Source organism: Nansenia antarctica (assembly GCF_963989245.1).
Source record: "Nansenia antarctica genome assembly, chromosome: 1".
Lineage (NCBI taxonomy): Eukaryota > Metazoa > Chordata > Actinopteri > Argentiniformes > Microstomatidae > Nansenia > Nansenia antarctica.
The window spans coordinates 52401803-52421872 of record NC_137674.1 but is presented as its reverse complement, the minus strand read 5'-3'; the positions used below and the strand labels follow the sequence as shown (position 1 = coordinate 52421872).

The 20070-nt window shown below is 43.6% G+C and overlaps 1 protein-coding gene across 1 annotated transcript in view; it reads right to left on the bottom strand.

Annotated features, from left to right (window-relative positions):
- Positions 1-20070, bottom strand: part of cd2ap (CD2-associated protein) — a gene marked incomplete at its 3' end in the record, with an annotated part of 82544 nt that overhangs the window by 49145 nt on the left and 13329 nt on the right. The window contains exon 2 of the mRNA XM_080524003.1: positions 3852-4009. Within this exon, the coding sequence (XP_080380129.1) occupies positions 3852-4009 (158 nt within the window). The remainder of the gene's footprint in view (positions 1-3851; positions 4010-20070) is intronic.

The window sequence follows — 20070 nt, the reverse complement described above, 5'->3', positions numbered from 1 at the left end:
AGACAGGGAAGGAGACTGGGAAGGATACAGGGAAGGATACAGGGAAAAGTCTTTGAAGCAAACTATGAGCGACAGGGTTGAAGGGGCAACGAGTTCAGGGGGAGAGAGAGAGGGGGGGGGAGAGAAATAGTGGGAGAGAGTGGTCAGAGAGAGAGAGAGATAAAGATAGAGAGGTCAGAGAGAGAGAGAGAGAGAGAGAGAGAGAGGAAGAGAAAGAGGGAAAGAGAGGGAAAACAGCAAGAGAGAGAGAGAGGTCAGAAAGTGAGAGGAAGAGAGAGAGAGAGAGAGAGAGAGAGAGAGAGAGAGAGAGAGAGAGAGAGAGAGAGAGAGAGAGAGAGAGAGAGAGAGAGACTTAGTGCAGGACGTCAGTCAGCTTCTCCTGGGACAAACTCCAAACAATGACACTTCCTACTAGAGTGTGCTGCCCTCTGTTCAGCTCCCATGAGGGCAAGCTGAACAAACAGCAACAGAACAGAACAGAGTACAGGAGAACACCATAGGTCAGGGGAGGCTAGTGGAGGTAGAAATCGGAGGACAGGCTCATGGTAATGCATGGAATGGAATGAGGAATGGTGTGTTTGATACCGTTCCACATTCCATTCCACAAATTACAATGAATAATAAGCATAAATAGCAAACAGGTCTGTCTGTGTCTTTCTCTCTCTCTGAAGAACAACTTGTACATACTGGAGCAATGTGTGTTTACAAACAGACCTGTAAAGCAGACTCAACCCCCAGGCTTCCTCTGACAGGTGAGTGTGTGTGTGTGTGTGTGTGTGTGTGTGTGTGTGTGTGTGTGTGTGTGTGTGTGTGTGTGTGTGTGTGTGTGTGTGTGTGTGTGTGTGTGTGTGTGTGTGTGTGTGTGGGTGGGCGTGTGTGTGTGTGCGGTGCCAAAGCCAAACCCAAACGTGTGGTAACACCTATACGACACACCAGTCAACAGCCTCTCACGGTTCACCACCTCAACAGGCAGCACAGTGACAATGACAACCCCCCCCCCCCCCACAGCACCACTGAAGACACTTCCACAAACCCCCCTGGTCTCCTTCACATTCATTAAACAGGCAGAAACTTACCGCCGGCTCTTCTGACATTTCATGTACTTCCTGGTAAAAAAAGAACTCTTGTCGTCACGGGAACCACGGGAGTGAGAGAATTTGAGTGAGAAATGCGGAAAAGGGCGTCCTGGAGCAAAGTGCAGGGAGAGTGATCCTGGCTGCTGCTCCCAGGCTCCTCAGACGATTACCTATCTGGGGGAAATCAGGCTCCTCAGCGGACCACCTATCTGGAAACCCGGTGATTAAGAAGCCGGGGGAGGAGGAGGAGGGGGGAAGCATGGCGCGCTCTCTGACTGTGACATCGTCACTCCTCTCAACCGATGCCAGCCAGAAGAAAGAGAAAGAGAGGGACAAAGAAAGAGGGAGAGAGAGAGAAGGTTAAAGAGGGAAAGAGAAGAGAGAGAGAGAGAGAGAGAGGGAGGAATACAGAAACAGACAGAAAGAGAGAGAGAGAGAGAGACACAGCGGAGAACAATACAGAAACAGAGACACAGAGAAAGAGAGAGAGAGAGTGAGAGAGCAAGAGACAGAGACAGAGAGAGAGAGAGAAGGCTCTGAGCACCATAGCAACTCTATTTCATGCCATATTACAGGGCAGGGTGGTAATGGGGCGCAAGCCTTCCACTCCAACAGCACATTACATGGTGCTGTGTTAACGAGTCCCCAGCCCCACTACACCTGGAGTTACTATTGGCGTGTCTCCATTGACCATGGCACGCATAGTACCTTACCCATACTGTATTTTCAGAAACGCTTCTCCGTTATACACAACAGACCTGCCTCCCAGAATGCATTTCGCGCCGGCCGGCAGCAGGGATTTTAAATCCTCAATTTTAAACCTCCATTGCCTAAAAGCTGTAATTTTGGCTCTACAAGTGTCATGTAATTTTATGAAGTTTTAATATGTTTTCAGGCGAGTAAGTAACCATATATATTCCCAAAATGTGTCCAGTTTATCAACGTTTTTTTCTGCACTTCTGTTCGCTAGCTACATTACGTTGCTTAGATACCTTCACAGCGGGGTTCGACAGAAACATCATAACATAATTGCTAAACAAGTTGTAAAATTATTTGGGGGGCCAATATCTGTAGCTAGGTAAAGTAACTAGCTTACTATATTGTGGTCTTAGCAGTTGGTAAAAGAACAGGATTAAAATAATTAGGCTATATATGAGCAATAACATATCGTGGGCTTGCTACAGCAAGCACAATAACAACCAAATTGTTCCGTCTGAAGCTACAATACTGGGACCATTCGAGACTGGGCTACAGGCAGTCAAATACTAGGCGAACGTGTGTGTAAGACAATCAAAAACTTGGGTTTCATGCATTTCAAGTGGCATCTTTGTAATCATGACGACGTAGTCATGTCTAAGAATGCATCAACAACCTTGGAGAACCCATAACCATAACGGACTCCTTCAAATTCCTTGGCACTCACATCAGCAACTCCCTCAAATGGAACACCAACACAGACTTCATCACCAAAAAAGCCCACCAACGACTATTCTTTCTTAGACAGCTCAAAAAATTCAAAGTAAAACAAAAACTCCTCCTTCAGTTCTACACCGCCATCATTGAGAGCATACTCACCTCATCTATCACAGTTTGGTACGGCAGCTCGGACAGTAAATCAAAAAGGAAACTACAGCAAATAGTAAGGAAATCATCCAAGATCATCGGCACCCCTCTCCCATCAGTTGAATCACTGTATCTCAAACGCACCACAAATAGAGCACATAAAATTATCTCTGACCCCTCCCACCCTGCTCACCACCTGTTTCAACTGTTGCCCTCTGGACGGCGCTACCGATCCCTGGCCACCAAAACATCACGTTTCAAAAACAGTTTTTTCCCCTCTGCCATAAGGACTCTCAACACCTGACTCACACTGTATAAATCGTAAATTGTAAATATGGTCTTGTCTTGTGGTTGTGTGTTCATGTCCATGTAATAGTCATGTACAATGTGTGTATGTTTTTTGACACTGCTGTTTGAGCTGTACCGACAACAGGTCGTGTGGTCATTAAACTATTCATTCATTCATTTCACCATGTAAATTCCCAATCTAGTGAAAATACCACCGCTCATCCGTGATCAGACTTAGCTGGGGTGCTGCAGCTGAAGAGTATCAAATAGAGTGCAAAAAAGCAGAATTTGCACACTCAAATGTATGACGCGTCACTTATCAATCAAACCAATCAACTGTCTGCAGCGTCACATCGTAGCACGGATAGTACCTTTCACTCCAAGTCAGGAAGGGTAGCTAAAATCAGTACGGGTACTACGGCCCGGTACGGGCCAGTTGGCAGTGGAGAAAGCAAAACAAAGTGGGAGCACAGGTTATGGTACGGTACGGAATGGTAGTGGAGAAGCGCCATAAGTCCACCTACCACTGCGTGTGTGTGTGTGTGTGTGTCCAGCAGGTTCACTGGGATGACTGCAGCAGTTGAGGACTAAACAGCAGTAATGGGATTAAGCCTCATCACCCAGATGTGAACATCAATGAAGGGAGGCATACCCAATCTGGTTAAAGGTGAACTCTGCTTCTTGATCTCTTTATGCCAGCAGTAAGGCTCTAGACTCAGATTGTTTCTGGTGTGTGTGTGTGTGTGTATGTGTGTATGTGTGTATGCGTGTATGTGTGTGTGTGTGTGTGTGTGTTTATATACGTCTGCAGGTGTGCATCTTTGCATGTGTGTGCATGCTCGTAACAGGGTGTGATTGTTTTTGGTGTTTGTGTGTGTATGGGCGTGCAGGTTCTTTGCAGGCGTGTGTGTGTTCTCTGTTCACCTTGACAAAGTTGTCGGGGAAGAGGCCCCTCCTCCCGTTGAGGTCTCCCTCCATCCATCCCTCCTCCTCGATCCTCCGCACGTTCTTGATGATGTCACCCAGCCGGAGAGTCAGCTCATCGTCATGGAGACCCTCGTACTCATACTCCACTACAACCTCTACTGGGTGGTGGGGGGGAGAGAGAGGGGGAGGGAGTGATGTGAGGGGGGTGGAGAGGGGAGAGAGAGGAGAGAAGGGGGGGTGGGAGAAAGATAGGGGAGGTAGTGGGAGAGAGGGAGGGAGAGAGAGAGGGTGGGAGAGAGAGAGAAGTTTGCTTAATATCAATACTTGGACAAATGCCCTGTCTGTTCAATCAATATTTTCATCGACTTGTTTCAACACACCGGGGGCAGAGGTTGCTTAGCCTCTCAGATCAGACGTGTTGTTGCACACAGATGACATCATACTCTCACACCGATGACATCATACTCCCGGGCAAACAGTCTGTGAGATAGTTGGCGCCGTGACCGAGAGGCAGAACATTGTTATTCCTCTGATTCCTCCACTTCATCCTGAACCCCACCTCCCCAAATGTAGGCTACGTAAAAAGATCCTCTCCGGGAAGATGTTTTTTCTCCTTTCTTGAACTTTTGAGAGTTCAAAGCTTGATAAAATGTTTGTCAGATGTAACGCATCAGCTGGTACAGATGGCTCGAGGCTAGAGGCTGCTGCTACGTTAAACTGAATACGGTCACATCTGTGGAGAAATGCCAGGATGCTTCAATTAGCCTTGGCTGATCGACATCAGCTCTGTTCAGGCCTCTGACACACCCTGACAGACCAACCTATTCTAATAGACCAGACCACTATGTCACTCAACAGGCCTTCGTGGACTGCATTGTCGCTCGCAAAGACACAGCTCCCACAACAACAACAATGTCTGCTTTCTTCTCTTCTCTTATCCAATTATTATTGATTTCTCTATTCTCTAGGCAACCGCAGGAGACGAAAACAACGCCAGGGATGGGGGGGGGGGGGGGGGGGGCAAAGAGAGGGAGATACTGAAAGAGAGAGAGAGATTCAGAGACAGAGTGAGAGAGATTCAGAGACACTGATAGAGTGAGACACAGAGAGAGAGAGAGAGAGAGATATTCAGGGACAGACAAAGAGCGAGCGAGAGCGAGAGCGAGAGCGAGAGCGAGAGCGAGAGCGAGAGAGAGAGAGAGAGAGAGAGAGAGAGAGAGAGAGAGAGAGAGACAGAGACAGAGACAGAGAGAGAGACTAGCGACTTCTAGCAACTTCCCTGCCCAGTTCCATGGCAGCCTTGCATGCCAGTCATCACCTCTCTGGCACCCTGGGAATAGACGATATCTAGCAACACAGTCACACAACCGAGACCTGAGATCTGATTGGTGGAGCTGCTCACACACACACACACACACACACACACACACACACACACAATCTCTGTTGACTGTGGTTGTTTACATAATGATGTGGTGGGAGATAGGGAGGAAGTCGTTGTGGTCTTGTGTGTGGCAGTACAGGGCATTCCCTTAGGAGCAGAGACACAAAGGTTTAGCCTATAGTCAGAGTCATTGTTACTCACAATGCCAGACAGAATTTAGTCTAAATCTATTTGAGACATGGGCTAGGACCCTAAGTCTAAGACCCTAACAAAAAAACTAAAAAAAAATTGATAAAAACAAAGGATATTTTAAAAAACCACTGACAAAAATAGGAATACGTTTTCCGGTTGGCGATGTGAGAGCAAAGACGTCGAAAACAGGTCTCCCGATTACATTGCAAATTGCACTACTAAAACAACATCAAACCTCTACAAAATTGTCACAGCTCATTATGAGTATCCTAGGCACTTTTTGATGTCAAAATGAGCAACTCAAAATCGAATAAGAAACCCAGCGCACAGACCCCCGCGGCAACACGTGCTAACATTAGCATAGCAAGCAAACTTTCATCCATGGCTGCAGCCTCGGAGTATAGCAACGTTGCTAAAGGTAGCCTACCTGCTGCTGCTGAAAACATCTCCATGGCGCAGCTGGTGGCCGAGCTGGCGAAGCAGAGAGCCGGACTGAAGGAAGAGGTCTCTCAGCTGATCCAAGTATCCTTAAAGCCTCTTGAGACTTCTGTGGATGCCCTCCGGGACACGGTCGGCTCATTCCAAGCCCGCCTCGTAGCTACAGAGACTATCGCCGGAGAGAACTTTGAACGACTAACCACGGCTGAAGCTACAATCAAAACTCTCCAGGCCCAGAATCAAGTCTAGCTGGACCATGTAGACGACATGGAAAACAGGTCACGCAGATCCAACTTGAGGATAGTGAACATCCCGGAGGGCAGCGAGAACGGCAAGGACACGGTTAAGTTAATCTCTGAGCTCCTGGTAGATTGCATGGGTCCTGATGTGTTTACCGAGCCGCCTGAGCTGGAGAGAGCCCATCGATCACTTGCCCCAAAACGGGACGGGAAACCAGCGAGACCGTTCATTGTGCGCTTTCTTCGCTTTCAGCAAAAAGAGGCAGCCCTGCGGTGGTCCAGGAACCATGAGGTGCAGTTCCGGGGGACCCCTCTGAGGTTTTACCCCGACTTGAGCTCCGCACTGGCGAGGAAACGCGCCGCCTACAACGGCGTGAAACAGGCACTCTACCAGAAGGGAGTATGGTTCCGTCTGATGCACCCCGCACGTCTGGTGGTAACCTTCGAGTCACAAACTTTCCCATTCGACTCACCTGAAGATGCCCAGGAGTTTTACAAACGTCGGGTAGCTAAGGAGTGACAAGATTACTTTGTCTGGAGGCATTCGTATTGAGTGAAAAGACCCTTGCAGGCGAGTTTGGCGAGCTGGACTTCACACAGTCTCGCTATTACTGTCTGAAATGGGAACCCGCTTCCAGGTATATTACTCTTTTCCCTGCCTTTTTTTCTGCAATATACACGCTGGGAATCGTTTGGTTTAAATACGTTTATTGTTGTTTCGAGTCATTCTAGCTGTACACATCATCAGTGTAATAGCCCATGTTAATGTTCGCTTTTGGACTGACACTAACGAAACAACCAATGTATTACCCCAACCTGTAAATTTACATTTGTTAATGTGCTGGGTCATTTATTTTATGTAGTGGTATTATGGTTGTATAGTATATGGTAGGCTACATTGTATTGTAGTAATTATATTATTGCTATGTTTAATATTGCCTATATATACAGATCTGTTTCTATTATTTTATTCGTTTTCCCTCTTTCGACATCTTTACTACGGTATATGTTTTTGTAGTGATGTTACTACTTAGGCCTATACAAATTGATCGGGAGTTCCTCGAGTGAAAATAGGGTTAATGGGAATAGGCCTACACTCGCGGAAGACTAACGAAGATATGGTGAGCCTGCAGTTTGCCTCAATTGGGGACACAAACATAGGCAATGTTTATGTTTTTTTTTACTATGTTGTATTGTTATCTAGGGTAATCTGGGATTTTGTTTGGGTTATTAGGGTATTGGGTGTGTGCATCCCTGGTCATTTTTGCAGTTTTAATTGTTTTTTTTCAACATTTTACTATACATTTATAAGTGGAGGTACCTTTTTACTTGCTAAACGTGTTTTTTCCAGTAAGTGCTGGGCTGTGATATGGCAGAACATATATTTCTTCATAAGTATTACCAAGAAATGTCATAGATTATGAACAGGACACAGAATAGTAGTCAGACTGCAGGGGGGCGAATACAAGATTTATTTCATGGAATGTTAAAGGTTTGAATGGACCTGTTAAACCGACCAGAATATTTGCACATCTTAAACTTTTAAAGTGGGAAATTGCTTTCTTACAAGAAACACATTTGATGTTTAGAGATAACAGTAGACTTAAAAAATCAGGGGTTGGCCAAAATGTTCATTCAGACTTTAATTCGAGATCACGTGGCACAGCAATCATAATCCATAAGAAAACACTATTCAACGCCACTGATATTATATCTGACCCACACGGCCGTTTTATCATTGTCTCAGGGTCCCTCTACCATAAACCTGTACTTTTGGTCAACGTGTATGCACCCAATTGGGACGACGAGAAATTCATGGAAAAGGTAATTTCATCTATACCCGACCCTGCCTTATTTTTGGTGGCGATCTAAACTGCATGATTAATCCTTCCTTAGACCGTTCCAACCCAAAATCAAAGAAACCCTCCAAGATGGCTAAAATGTTGTCAGCGTTCATGGACCAAATTGGATGTGTCGATCCATGGCGCTTCCAATTCCATCATGATAAAAAATTCTCTTTTTTTTCACACGTCCACCATTCGTATAGCAGAATTGATTACTTCTTTATAGACAGAACATTACTTCCCTTTGTCAAAAACGTAGAATATTCAACCATAATTGAATCTGACCATGCCCCAGTACTATTGGATCTGTCCTTCCCACGTAACTACTCTGACCGCGCTCCATGGAGACTTGATACCACACTACTAACAGATAAAGAATTCTGCCAAATGATTTCAACTGCCATAGACAATTTCTTGGAAACCAATAGGGAGGACACTGCTTCTCCCTCCCTGCTCTGACAGACCCTTAAAGTAGTAATAAGGGGGGACATTATTGTAGGTTGAACAAAGCTAGGAGGCAAGAACAGGAGCAACTTCTCAACTCAATGATTGACATAGATCATCAATACTCTGCCTCTCCCACTCCGGAGCTTAACAAAACTAAGCTGAATCTCAAAGCCAAATACAAGTTATTATCATCCGATAAGACAGAACGTATGTTGCTGAAATCACGAGGCTTTGTTTATGAGCATGGGGAAAAGGCTGGTAGAATGTTAGCGCATCAATTAAAATGTAAATCCTCTGACCAACAGATTCCACAAATTAAAAGAGAAAATGGGGAGCTTACAACTGACCCCCTCGAAATCAATGAGACTTTTAGGGCATTTTATTCCAAATTGTACACTTCTGAGGCACCCAATGATGATACCAATATGCAACATTTCTTCACAAATTTAAATGCACCTGTTATCAACCCTGTTCAAAAAGCAGAACTAGAACTACCCTTCCAAGACACCGACATTTCTAATGCAATCACAGCTATGAAAAATTCTCAATCTCAACCAAATTAACTCCCCTCATCTTAGAAATGTTCAATGACTCAATGGATAATGGGGCCCTGCCACAGACACTAACAGAGGCATTCATAACCCTTTTACCGAAACCAGGGAAAGACAGAACAGAGTGTGGTTCACATCGCCCCATCTTGCTGCTCAACAGCGATGTCAAGATATTAGCTAAAGCACTCGCCCGGCGTCTAGAGTCCGTCAAAGACGAGGTGATCTCCCCTGATCAAACTGGCTTCTTGTTGGGCCGCCACTCATTCTCTAACATCCGAAACCTTCTAAATGTCATACATTCTCCTACGTCCGGGGAGGTACCTGAGGTGGTTCTCCCTGGATGCGGAAAAGGCTTTTGACAGAGTGGAGTGGGCGTACTTATTTGAATGTCTGAAAGCTTTTGGCTTTGGACCCACTTTTATTGCATGGATCAGACTACTATACTCATCTCCTAAGGCATCGGTAGTTACGAACGGGAAACCCTCCACATTTTTCTCATTGTCGAGAGGGACACGCCAGGGGTGCCCACTGAGCCCACTTCTATTCTCGCCATCGAACCTCTGTCTATCATGTTAAAATCTTCTCCAATAATAAATGGAATTTCTAGATGGGGGAAGGAACACAAGGTGGCGCTATATGCCGACGACTTACTGTTGTATGTATCTGACCCGGTGCAATGCATTTCCCATATAGTTCAGGTGCTGCGTAGATTTGGTAGCTTTTCGGGATACAAGATCAACCTCACTAAGAGCGAATGTTTTCCAGTGAACAACCTACAGTGTTTCCTCTATATGCATTTATTGGTGGCGGGCCGCCACGAATGAATTTCCTCCGCCACGAATGAATTTCCTCCGCCACAAATTGATTCAGTCCACACAAAAAATAATAATAATAAAAAATAAATAAATAAAAAATCCACCTCTGAACATTTTTGCTGATTAAAATATATCTGATCCTAGATCAGCGCTAGAATGGATGTTGACTATAGGTGCACCTAAATCCACGCCCATCTCTCTCTAACCGCTGATCCAAAATCAGATTAATGACATTAAACATTCAGTTGACGACATGACACAAGGGCTACTCCTGATTGGTCTAAATGTGAACCGGCATGAGAACCGTGCAGACTCAACCATCCCTGCTGAAAAACTGTCGCAAATTGAAGAACTCGCGCAAGTTGGAAACACTGGGAAACTTTCGCCAAGTTGGACATACTTTTCCTGTTGTGTTTGAGACGGAGCCAAGACTGCTCGTTTGGAAGGACATTGGATCCGTGAGTCAGTGTTTTTCAACCTTTTTTGTGCCACGGCACATTTCTTACCTTGAAAAAATCCCACGGCACACCGCCATCCCAAATGTTACAAAATGATACATAGTAGCCTATCATATACGTAACATTATATAACATATATTACTTGTCGTTATACTCACTCAGTGCGAAGCCTGGCCCTGTATGTTGGCCATGTATGCGAGCCTTGCCACAATTTGTCACTTGCAAGCAGCTTTGCGTCATCACACTTCTCATCAGTTAAAACGGTTTTCAGCTCCTCCCGTAACTCAAACACGCGGGCCGGCACTTTTCCGCAGGACAATCATCGGACCGCCGTATGGAGCAATAACGTCTTATGCTGGGCTCCCGTCTCTTCACATAATGCTGCATATAAGCGGCTTTTCAGAGGTCTTGTTTTTACAAAGTTTACCATACGAACAACAGCATTCAACACATCAGATATCTCCGCTGGGAAGTCTCGGCAACATAGCTGCTTGCTCCATCAGTGCAGACACTTATGCAGCTGTCCCACTGAAGTCCTCCCTGTTGTTGTTTTTATGCAATGTCTTGCAAAAAAGACATTTTCTGTGATTGTGTCTCCATCCACAAAGCGTGCATTGGCCAAGAGTTGAGCCAAGACTCAAGTTGCAAAGCAAACTGCCCACTGCCACGTATCTTCTCCAAAACAACATTTTCGACAATGCGTCTGGCAATCGTCTTAATGAATGAATGAAACAATGTAGGTTATTTTTTATAATCTTGGGGTATGGGCATACAATCGTTAGGTTTTTCAGTCACGTATTCACACACCCTCCTGTCAATCACTTGGAAGAGGCCGCTTTGCGGACGGCGATACGCTTTTCTCTGACTGTTACCATTCTTAAGCCGATCTTTTTGGGCTCGTCAACTTCTAACATTACACTCTGTAATATCATATTTCTTGGCTGCTGGACAGTTGTTTGATGCCTCTGCTTCATTGACCACCATGGTCTTAAAATTGGCATCGTAACTCCTCCTCTGTTGTTTGACCAACCACTTGAGCCACTTTTTTCGAGCTGGTCCGAGTGTGTCTCTGCGGTGTCTCTCCGCGGGTGTGTGTGTGAGTGTGTCTCCATCTCTCCAGGCACCGTCACTGGGGTGTGTGTGAGAGGGAGAAACACGGTGGCTCGCGTGGGGAACAGTCTTTTGGCGCCATTTTGGCGTTGTTGTGAATTAATATTGACGTGTAAAAGTCTAGGGCGCGAATATAAGACGATGCAACTTTTTCAGACTTTTTTCTGGGGAAAAAACCCCGTCTTATATTCGGGTCAATACGGTAAGTGGAATTTGATAATTTCCCACGGCACATCTGATGATCTCTGGTTGAAAAACACTGCCGTGAGTAACGTAAACCTTCAGAGCTGATGGATGGAAACCGGTATCACAAGTTTATATTCTGTATATATATATTTTTTTTTTTGCCATCCTTTTCAATCCTTTGCTCAAAAGCACGCGGATAGGGCTCGAACACACACTGAAAGATTATCAGCTCGTGAATATGAAGTAGGCCTACATGAGAGTACACGCACAAAACGGGCTAATTAACTGTTTACTAGGGATGGACGGTTTCCAATTATTGAAACCGAAAAACCGTCAAAGGCAAAAACCGCGGTTTTCCGGTTAACCGAAAAACGAAAAAAAATACGAAAAAAAAAAATACGGAAAAACAAACAAACGACAATTTCAAATAATTGAGCCCTACTGCTACAATACACTCATGTCGAACACCATTAAAACACCGTAAGCACAGTCGCAACACATTTAGGCTACTTAGTTTCACAAATATAAGTGGAAAGGCAGACTTTTGTAAGCTACACCATACATGAAAACACATGAACTCTTAACACACCAGCTCCGCTGATCCAGGGTGCTCGCCTGCACGGAAGATCATCTCTTGGAACAGCGTCTTCATTGAATGAACTGTTTTCTCAATATCTTGGTTCTTAGACAAAGTTTCAGCTGCTGCTCAATGTATTTAAATATTTGAATACTGCTCAATAATCACTGAAATATTAGACTTAGAATTATGCAGTGAACATACTTAAAGCTTTTCATAAAAACCACATGCCGCGAGACTGACTCGTCCTGAACTGTCGTAAGTCAATCAACAAAGAATGCCCCATCAAAATAAAAGTGCCCATGGTAGAGCTGTCAAAATAGAGCTTTCAAAATAAATGTACTAGAGATAAATACAGAACTACCTTTGCGTCACTAAGTGGCCGCGTATCTTCTGAGACATGCGTTCTGTCATCACTTTCAGTAGCGCCTTCACACACAGTGGTGCTGTGCACAAACACTCTTGATCCGTATAGCTCTTGTTTTATTATATTGTGGTTTAGTAAATACTGCACTTGGAGTTACATTCAATGCATGATTTGTGCTATAGAACATACATAAAGTTTGATTGATTGATTGATATCAAATCAAATCACATTTTATTTCTATAGCGCATTTCTCACAAAAGTGACCCAATGCGCTTTACAGAGAGCAGCGAAAATGATCTTATTAAATGTAAGCGAGTAATTGTAAAAAACCTTTCCTATCTACCAATAACTGAAGGCAACTATCTTTCCCATAGAGTGATTCGTTACCCTTAAATATAATCCCAATTAGATATTAATCCTCAGTTATTCTTCACAACTGACCAAACCTCTCACTCATTGCGCGGCAGATTCAGACTGTATCATTGTTATTTTCACACACGACAAACATGTGACATGTTCCAGTTTTATTCTTTGAACAACATAGGAAAAAAAAAAAAAAAAAACGGTTTCAGACGGTTTTGATAAAAAACCGTTTCTATTTTTATAAACCCCGGTTTTCGGTTTAACCGAAAAACCGTCCATCCCTACTGTTTACACAAGTAAAATCACAGTGTGACAGTCAGATGAAGCATTCGGTAAACAATCAACAGCAAGGTAATGCATCAGCTGAGTTAAAGAAAACCAACTTTTACCTTTGATGACAGCGACAGGAGCCCTGTTTTCCCATACCTCCGCCGTTCTGTTCGTGATGATTTTAGATTATTTTTGCACCGCGCATATTGCCTTGTAATTAGACCATGCGACCACAGCTTCTGTGTGTCTCTTATTGTCCAAATGTTCCCTGAATTTTAGCTGCATGTTTTTCCAGCATGTAAATCCGTTGTCAATAAAAATTCAACTCCAATTCTTTCCCCCGGCCAATAAAACGTTGTTAAAGTGATGGAGAGACGCAAAGGAGAAGGATTTCATGAAATCCATATTTCCCGCTAAATTCAGACCAATCACAAAACTGTTTTGCAAGCGCGTTGCCTCGCACTTGTTGAGAGCATTCAGTCTCGGATTACATGCACTGAGTGCGGTTGCATGTAACGTTCGTTTCGGACACCAGGGGGCGAGAGAGGAACCGAAACGAGGCACCGAAATCTCTGTTGCAATTCGGTTCGGTAGGTACCGAATTTAAAGGGTTTTCGGTACCCAACCCTACACTTCCCTCCACAAAATTAAAGAGAAATGGGAGGAGGAGCTAGGGGGCGTAATACCCGATGACTCCTGGACTGAGGCTCTGACGAGAGTTAACGGGAGCACATCATGTGCTAGACTAGGCGTAATCCAATTTAAGGTCCTGCATCGAATTCACCTTTCCAAATCTAGGCTAGCCAGAATCTATCCTAACGTAGATGAGAATTGTAGCAGATGTCATAACGCTCCGGCAACGCTAACACACATGTTTTGGTCATGTCCCTTATTATTTGATTATTGGTCAGCAGTTTTCAGGACCCTCTCACAGGCACTAGATCTGAACCTGCAACCTAACGCCTACTCAGCTATCTTTGGCATAGCGCCAACTGACCAACAGATTATTAACAAGCATAAAGACATTGTGGCATTTGCCACTCTACTTGCTCGTAGGAGGATTTTGCTTTCACAGGATTTCACTTGAAACTTGAAAAGATTAAATACACACTTAGGGGGTCCAAAGACCGCTTTTATTTCACCTGGAACCCAATAATATCCTATTTCAACAAACTAAAAACCCTCCCTGACAATGCAAGTGCGCTGGATGCTGAGTGATGACATATGTTGTGAATTTATTTATCAGGATAAATAAACCCCTAGAGATATACATCATCTCGTTCTAGAGAGGGACATAATATTACAATCATAACAGACATGATATCATAGACCAACACGACCATCTCATCTATCCTCACTTACAAATGAATTGCACTTTATTTTTCTTTATTTCTTTGTTTACTTATCCTGTACTGTATTCATTACCTATCACCACTGTTATTATTATTATTATTATTTATTGTTATTTATTTATATCCTTCATCCTGGGATGCACCACTTGGGATTTTGTGTGTGTGTGTGTGGGGGGGGGGGGGTTGGGACATGTTAGTATAAAAAATATATATATAAGGAATACGTTGAGATGAAAATCTTGAAAATGGAACTATGGTAGGCTACTATAGATGAGAACGTCTACTAGTGTACTGATTCCTCTCAGGAGGAGCAGAGGCCAAATCAATGAATGGTGTTTTCCCCCTCTAAGGCAGGGCTGCCCACTCCCACAGACACCAAGACCTCCGTTCTCTTCTGTGACCCAGTTCTCCTAAGATTGAATGGCCCACTGTGGAGATAGCTAGCATATTAGCACATTAGCCAATTCGCTGCGATACTGCTGATGTCAAAAACAAGGACGTAGGAGACAGGGGGACACCCCTCTGGAAGACTCCCCCGTAGGCTTGTCATTTGCTTCAATTGTAAGTTAAGATTTGTCTGTCTTATCTTATAAAAGGCACTGCAAAAATCTGCATTTAAAAGCTGAAAAATCGAGGCTACATTTAGATTTTACATTAACGGCATTTAGCAGTCACCTTTATCCAAAGCGACTTACAACCACTAGCCTACATTTGTGTAAGTAAGTGAATCATGTATAACAGTCACCAGTATTCACCATACAGTAAGGAAGTATTATATATTTATATTTACTTCCTGAGGTCCAGTGTATATATATATTTTTTTTTAGAACCTTAGATGTCGTTAGATCCCACAAAAAAGGTGGTGGAATCGCCTCTTTCTTCCGAGACAGTTTTAACTGCAAACAGAAATCCTTCGGGGAATTTTTATCATTTGAATATCTTTCAGTTGTTTTTAAATGTTCCACTCGAATTCTTTTTATAATTTTATACAGACCACCCCAATACTCTACTAGCTTCTTTAATGAACTTACAGAGCTTCTCTCCATCATTACTACTGAATTTAATGGTCTGATCATTGCTGGTGATTTCAATATTCATGTAGATAACTCAGAGGACAACAAAGCCAAAGAACTCTCTGTTCTGTTAGATGTTTTTGAACTTCAACAACATGTGAACCTCCCTACTCATAATCGAGGTCACACTCTGGACCTTATCATCACCAAAGGCCTAGATATTTCAAATGTTGTTGTAACTGACATTGCCCTGTCTGACCACTGTTGCATATTCTTTGACGTATCTATCTTTCCTGTTATTCAAACTATGTCTAAAACTATTTCCAAACGATATATCAATGAAAAGACCAGTGCACTGTCCACACAGGCCTTTTCCCTAGCCCCCCCCCCCCCCCCCAAACTTCTATTTCAACCTCAGTAAATGACCTTCTAAACGATTTCAACTTAAAAATCACAAAAACCATTGATGATATTGCACCCATTAGATCCAAATGCATCTCTGGTAAGCAAAAAGCTCCCTGGAGAACTGCCCCATCCGTAAAGACCCAAAAAAGAGAATGTCGTAAAGCAGAGCGCAGATGGAGAAAAACAAACCTTCAAGTCCACTATGATATCTATAAAGAGAATCTTCAGAACTATAACTTAAAAATAAGAAGTGCCAGGCAATCATTTTTCTCTAAGATCATAAACAATAACATCAATAATGCCCGCATCCTTTTCAGAACTGTTGACAGACTAACAAATCTACATGCTTCCATTGGGACATCATAAAAAAGAACAAAATTGCCTACCACAACTATGCGGATGACACTCAAATCTACATAGCCCTCTCACCGAACGACTATAGTCCCATTGACAATCTCTGTAATTGCATTGAGCAAATAAACGCCTGGATGACACAAAACTTCCTCCAACTAAACAAGGACAAAACAGAGATAATTGTATTCGGTGCACCTGACAAAAGATCGAAAGTCAGTGCAAAACATGATTCTCTCTCTCTTCACACAAAAAAAACAGGTCAGAAATCTTGGTGTAATTCTAGACTCCGATCTAAACTTCAACAGCCACATAAACTCGATAACTAAATCAGCCTACTATCACCTGAAAAACATAACAAGAATGAGAGGTTTCATGTCCAAGCAAGACCTTGAAAAACTCATCCATGCATTTGTTTCGAGTAGACTTGATTATTGTAATGGTCTACTAACAGGCCTATCTAAAGGAGCTGTTCGTACATTGCAGCTCATCCAAAACGCAGCTGCTAGGGTCCTAACAAAAACAAAGACATTTGAACACATTACACCAATCCTGAGATCCCTGCACTGGCTACCAGTGAGTCTCTCAGAGAATTGAATTCAAAATCCTCCTAATTACATAAATACATATCAGATCTCCTCCCACCCTATATTCCCGCAAGGTCCCTAAGGTCAGCTGAGACAAATCAGCTAATAATTCCAAGAGTAAAAACAAAACACGGTGCAGCAGCTTTCAGTCACGCTGCTGCATGCTCCTGGAACAAACTCCCTGAAGAAATCAAACAGGCCCAAACCCTTAACATATTTAAATCTAAGCTAAAAACCTTCATGTTTTGCACCAGTTATGATTAAACACAAACACTTCTATCAATGTCTTTTTTCCATTAACTATTGTCTTTGTAAATGTTTTATCTATTTACTTCTTATATTTGCTTTTATTCATTGGAATTTTTAAGAGGAGTCTTGCTGTAATTTTAAATAATGTATGTAAAGCACTTTGAATTGCCCCTGTTGTATGAAATGTGCTATACAAATAAACTTGCCTTGCCTTGCCTTAACACATTTGTATGCTTACTAGCAGTGCAGGCCACATCAGCAGACATGCAATGTGGAGGAGGGAGCATCACTCTGGCTAGTAGAGCAGGCCTGGCCGCTTCTATAAATATGACTACCATGTAGCCTAGCCTAGCCTAGCTCAAACACACATTACTGGTAGAGCAGGCCTGGCAGCTTCTATAAATACAACTACCATGTAACCTAGCCTAGCCTAGCTCAAAAACACATTACTCAGCCAGGAGGGATGCAAGGCTTGGATTCATCACAGAGCCTAAACACCCTGTATAGACTACTGGGACAAACCAAAGGGAAACAAATCCCCAAATCTGTGACAAACACAGTCTCACAAACACTGACATTGCTGTGAGACAGTACAAGTGTTGTGGTTCGGACAGGCAGGCGGGCAGACACACAAACATACAGACACACAAACACGCGCGTGCACACACACACACACACACACACACACACTACACACACACACTACACACACACTACACGCACAGCGGTAGTTGGCAGAGCCTTCATCTGGGCTTTAATGCCAGCTAGGGCACCGTTTAGCACCAAGCCACACTGAGCCCCGGGCAGCGGTCCAGACAGCCTGGCTCTGTGGCTTTGCTCCTCTATTGGAGCTTCTCCACTACCGTCCCGTACCAGAACCTGTGCCCCCACTTTGTTCTGCTTTCTCCACTGCCAACTGGCCCGTACCGGGCCGCAGTACTGATTTTAGCTACCCTTCTTGACTTGGAGCGAAAGGTACTATCCGTGCTACGATGTGACGGTGCAGACCGTTGATTGGTTTGATTGATAAGTGACGCGTCACACAGATGTTGTTTACAATGGTCCGAGAGCCTTGAGACCGAAAGCTCGCAATAAACATAATTAGGGATGTCCCGATCCCGTTTTTTCACTACCGATACCGATACCTGGGCTTCAGGTATCTGCGATACCGATATCAATCCGATATTTGTATTTATTGTTTTACTCCTGAATAATAATAAATACTTCCCCAGTATATAGTCCACAACAACAGTTGGCTATTAAAGACTGCCAGCCATTATTCAAGCAACAAAAACAGTACTCTGCAGTACTCAGTGACCAACTGGTTTAAAGTTAAAACAATTTAAACTGCAGCATTCAGCATTGTAAAAAAAAAAAAAGAGTTACTGTCTGATTTCTAGTTTTAGTGCCTTCATGTTTTTATTCTATTTATCTTCTCTTACAAATGGCAAATCAATTATAGCACCCTTTTTAAAAGTGTAGGCCTAGCCTAGTGACGCTGCTGGTGAGACCAGAAACCAGTCGCAGAATCAAAGGGGTGTCAACAATATCTGCTTTTCTTTTTTTTCATAATGAATGAATGAATGGTCTTTATTGTCATTAATACAGTACAGGTACCATACAACGAAATGTAGGAGGGGGGGCTCCCCTGGTGCTTGGAAAAAAGACTAAAAACAAGAGAGCCAAGGGTAAAACAAAAAAGAGAAAAGAGCTGGTTGACATAAATAAAGGCTATGTACACTATCTACTATACTATACTACTATACTATACAATAAAACACTGTGCTGTACACTATGCTATAAATATCCTAACTGTTTCCTATATCTGAACCTTATGTACACATGGGTTGTCATATTGCACAAATATTGCACATAACAGGCAACTTGAAGTTTTAAAGTACCACTCGATATAATATACAACAGTTTAACGATCACTAAATACTTATAATCTGTGGGTTGGATTCACTGTTGCCAGAGGCTACCGGTAAGTGATACCTGGCTTGTAAACATACTTTCGTTTTAGAACGAAACGTTAGCCGCTAGCTGTTAGCAGCGTTTTTAGCAGTCACCATTCTTGAGCAAAACATTGATACAAACAAACATTCAAATACTCGTGTCGTCTTGATTTTTTTTCCGATTTCAATGTATGACGCATCATTTGAACGCTTACCATCTGTAGTTTCAGACTATGTAAACAACCGAAAAATTACGTAAGCAAATGGTTTATGATTTGATTTCACCAGCTAGCATCATGACATTGTCAGACTCATTACACACAGGTAGCTACTAGCCAACTCTCATGCCCGTGACCACTGACTACTACTGTTGTCATCACGTGAGTGACACGCCGGATCGCGAGCCCCAGATCGCTGCCTATTTTTTTTCTGGTGCGATCTGCGATCCAGCATTCAGGACCAATATCGCGGCGATATGCGATATCAATATCGGAACGGGACATCCCTAATCATAATTTTGGGCAGATTTGAGTGTGCAAATGCTGCTTTTTTGCACTCTAATTGATACTCTTCAGCTGCAGCACCTCAGCTAAGTCTGATCACGGATGATTACGTCGTCATGATTACAAAGATGCCACTTGAAATGCATGAAACCCAAGTTTATTACACGTTTGCCTAGTATTTGACTGCCTGTAGCCCAGTCATAAACGGTCCCAGTATTGTAGCTTCAGACGGAACAATTTGGTTGTTATTGTGCTTGCTGTAGCATTAAAAAAGACAAATAGGCCCCGCGGTGGTGTAGCGGTCTAAGCACTGGCCGCTAGTGCAAGCTGCCCACCGGGGCCGGGGTTCGTATCCCGGCTCGCCAGATCCAGAATATGGCCGAGGCACACGGGAAGCGGCATATTGGCCGGCCGCTTCCGAGGGCGGGTATAGGAGTATTTCTGGACTAGGATCCGTCGCGCAACACCGCCCCCGTCTGGTGCTGGAGTAACGGTACTGGGCTCGAGGAGCCAGTCAGCCTAGTCTGCCTGGCGGCCTCCTCTGGGACTGCCGGCCACGG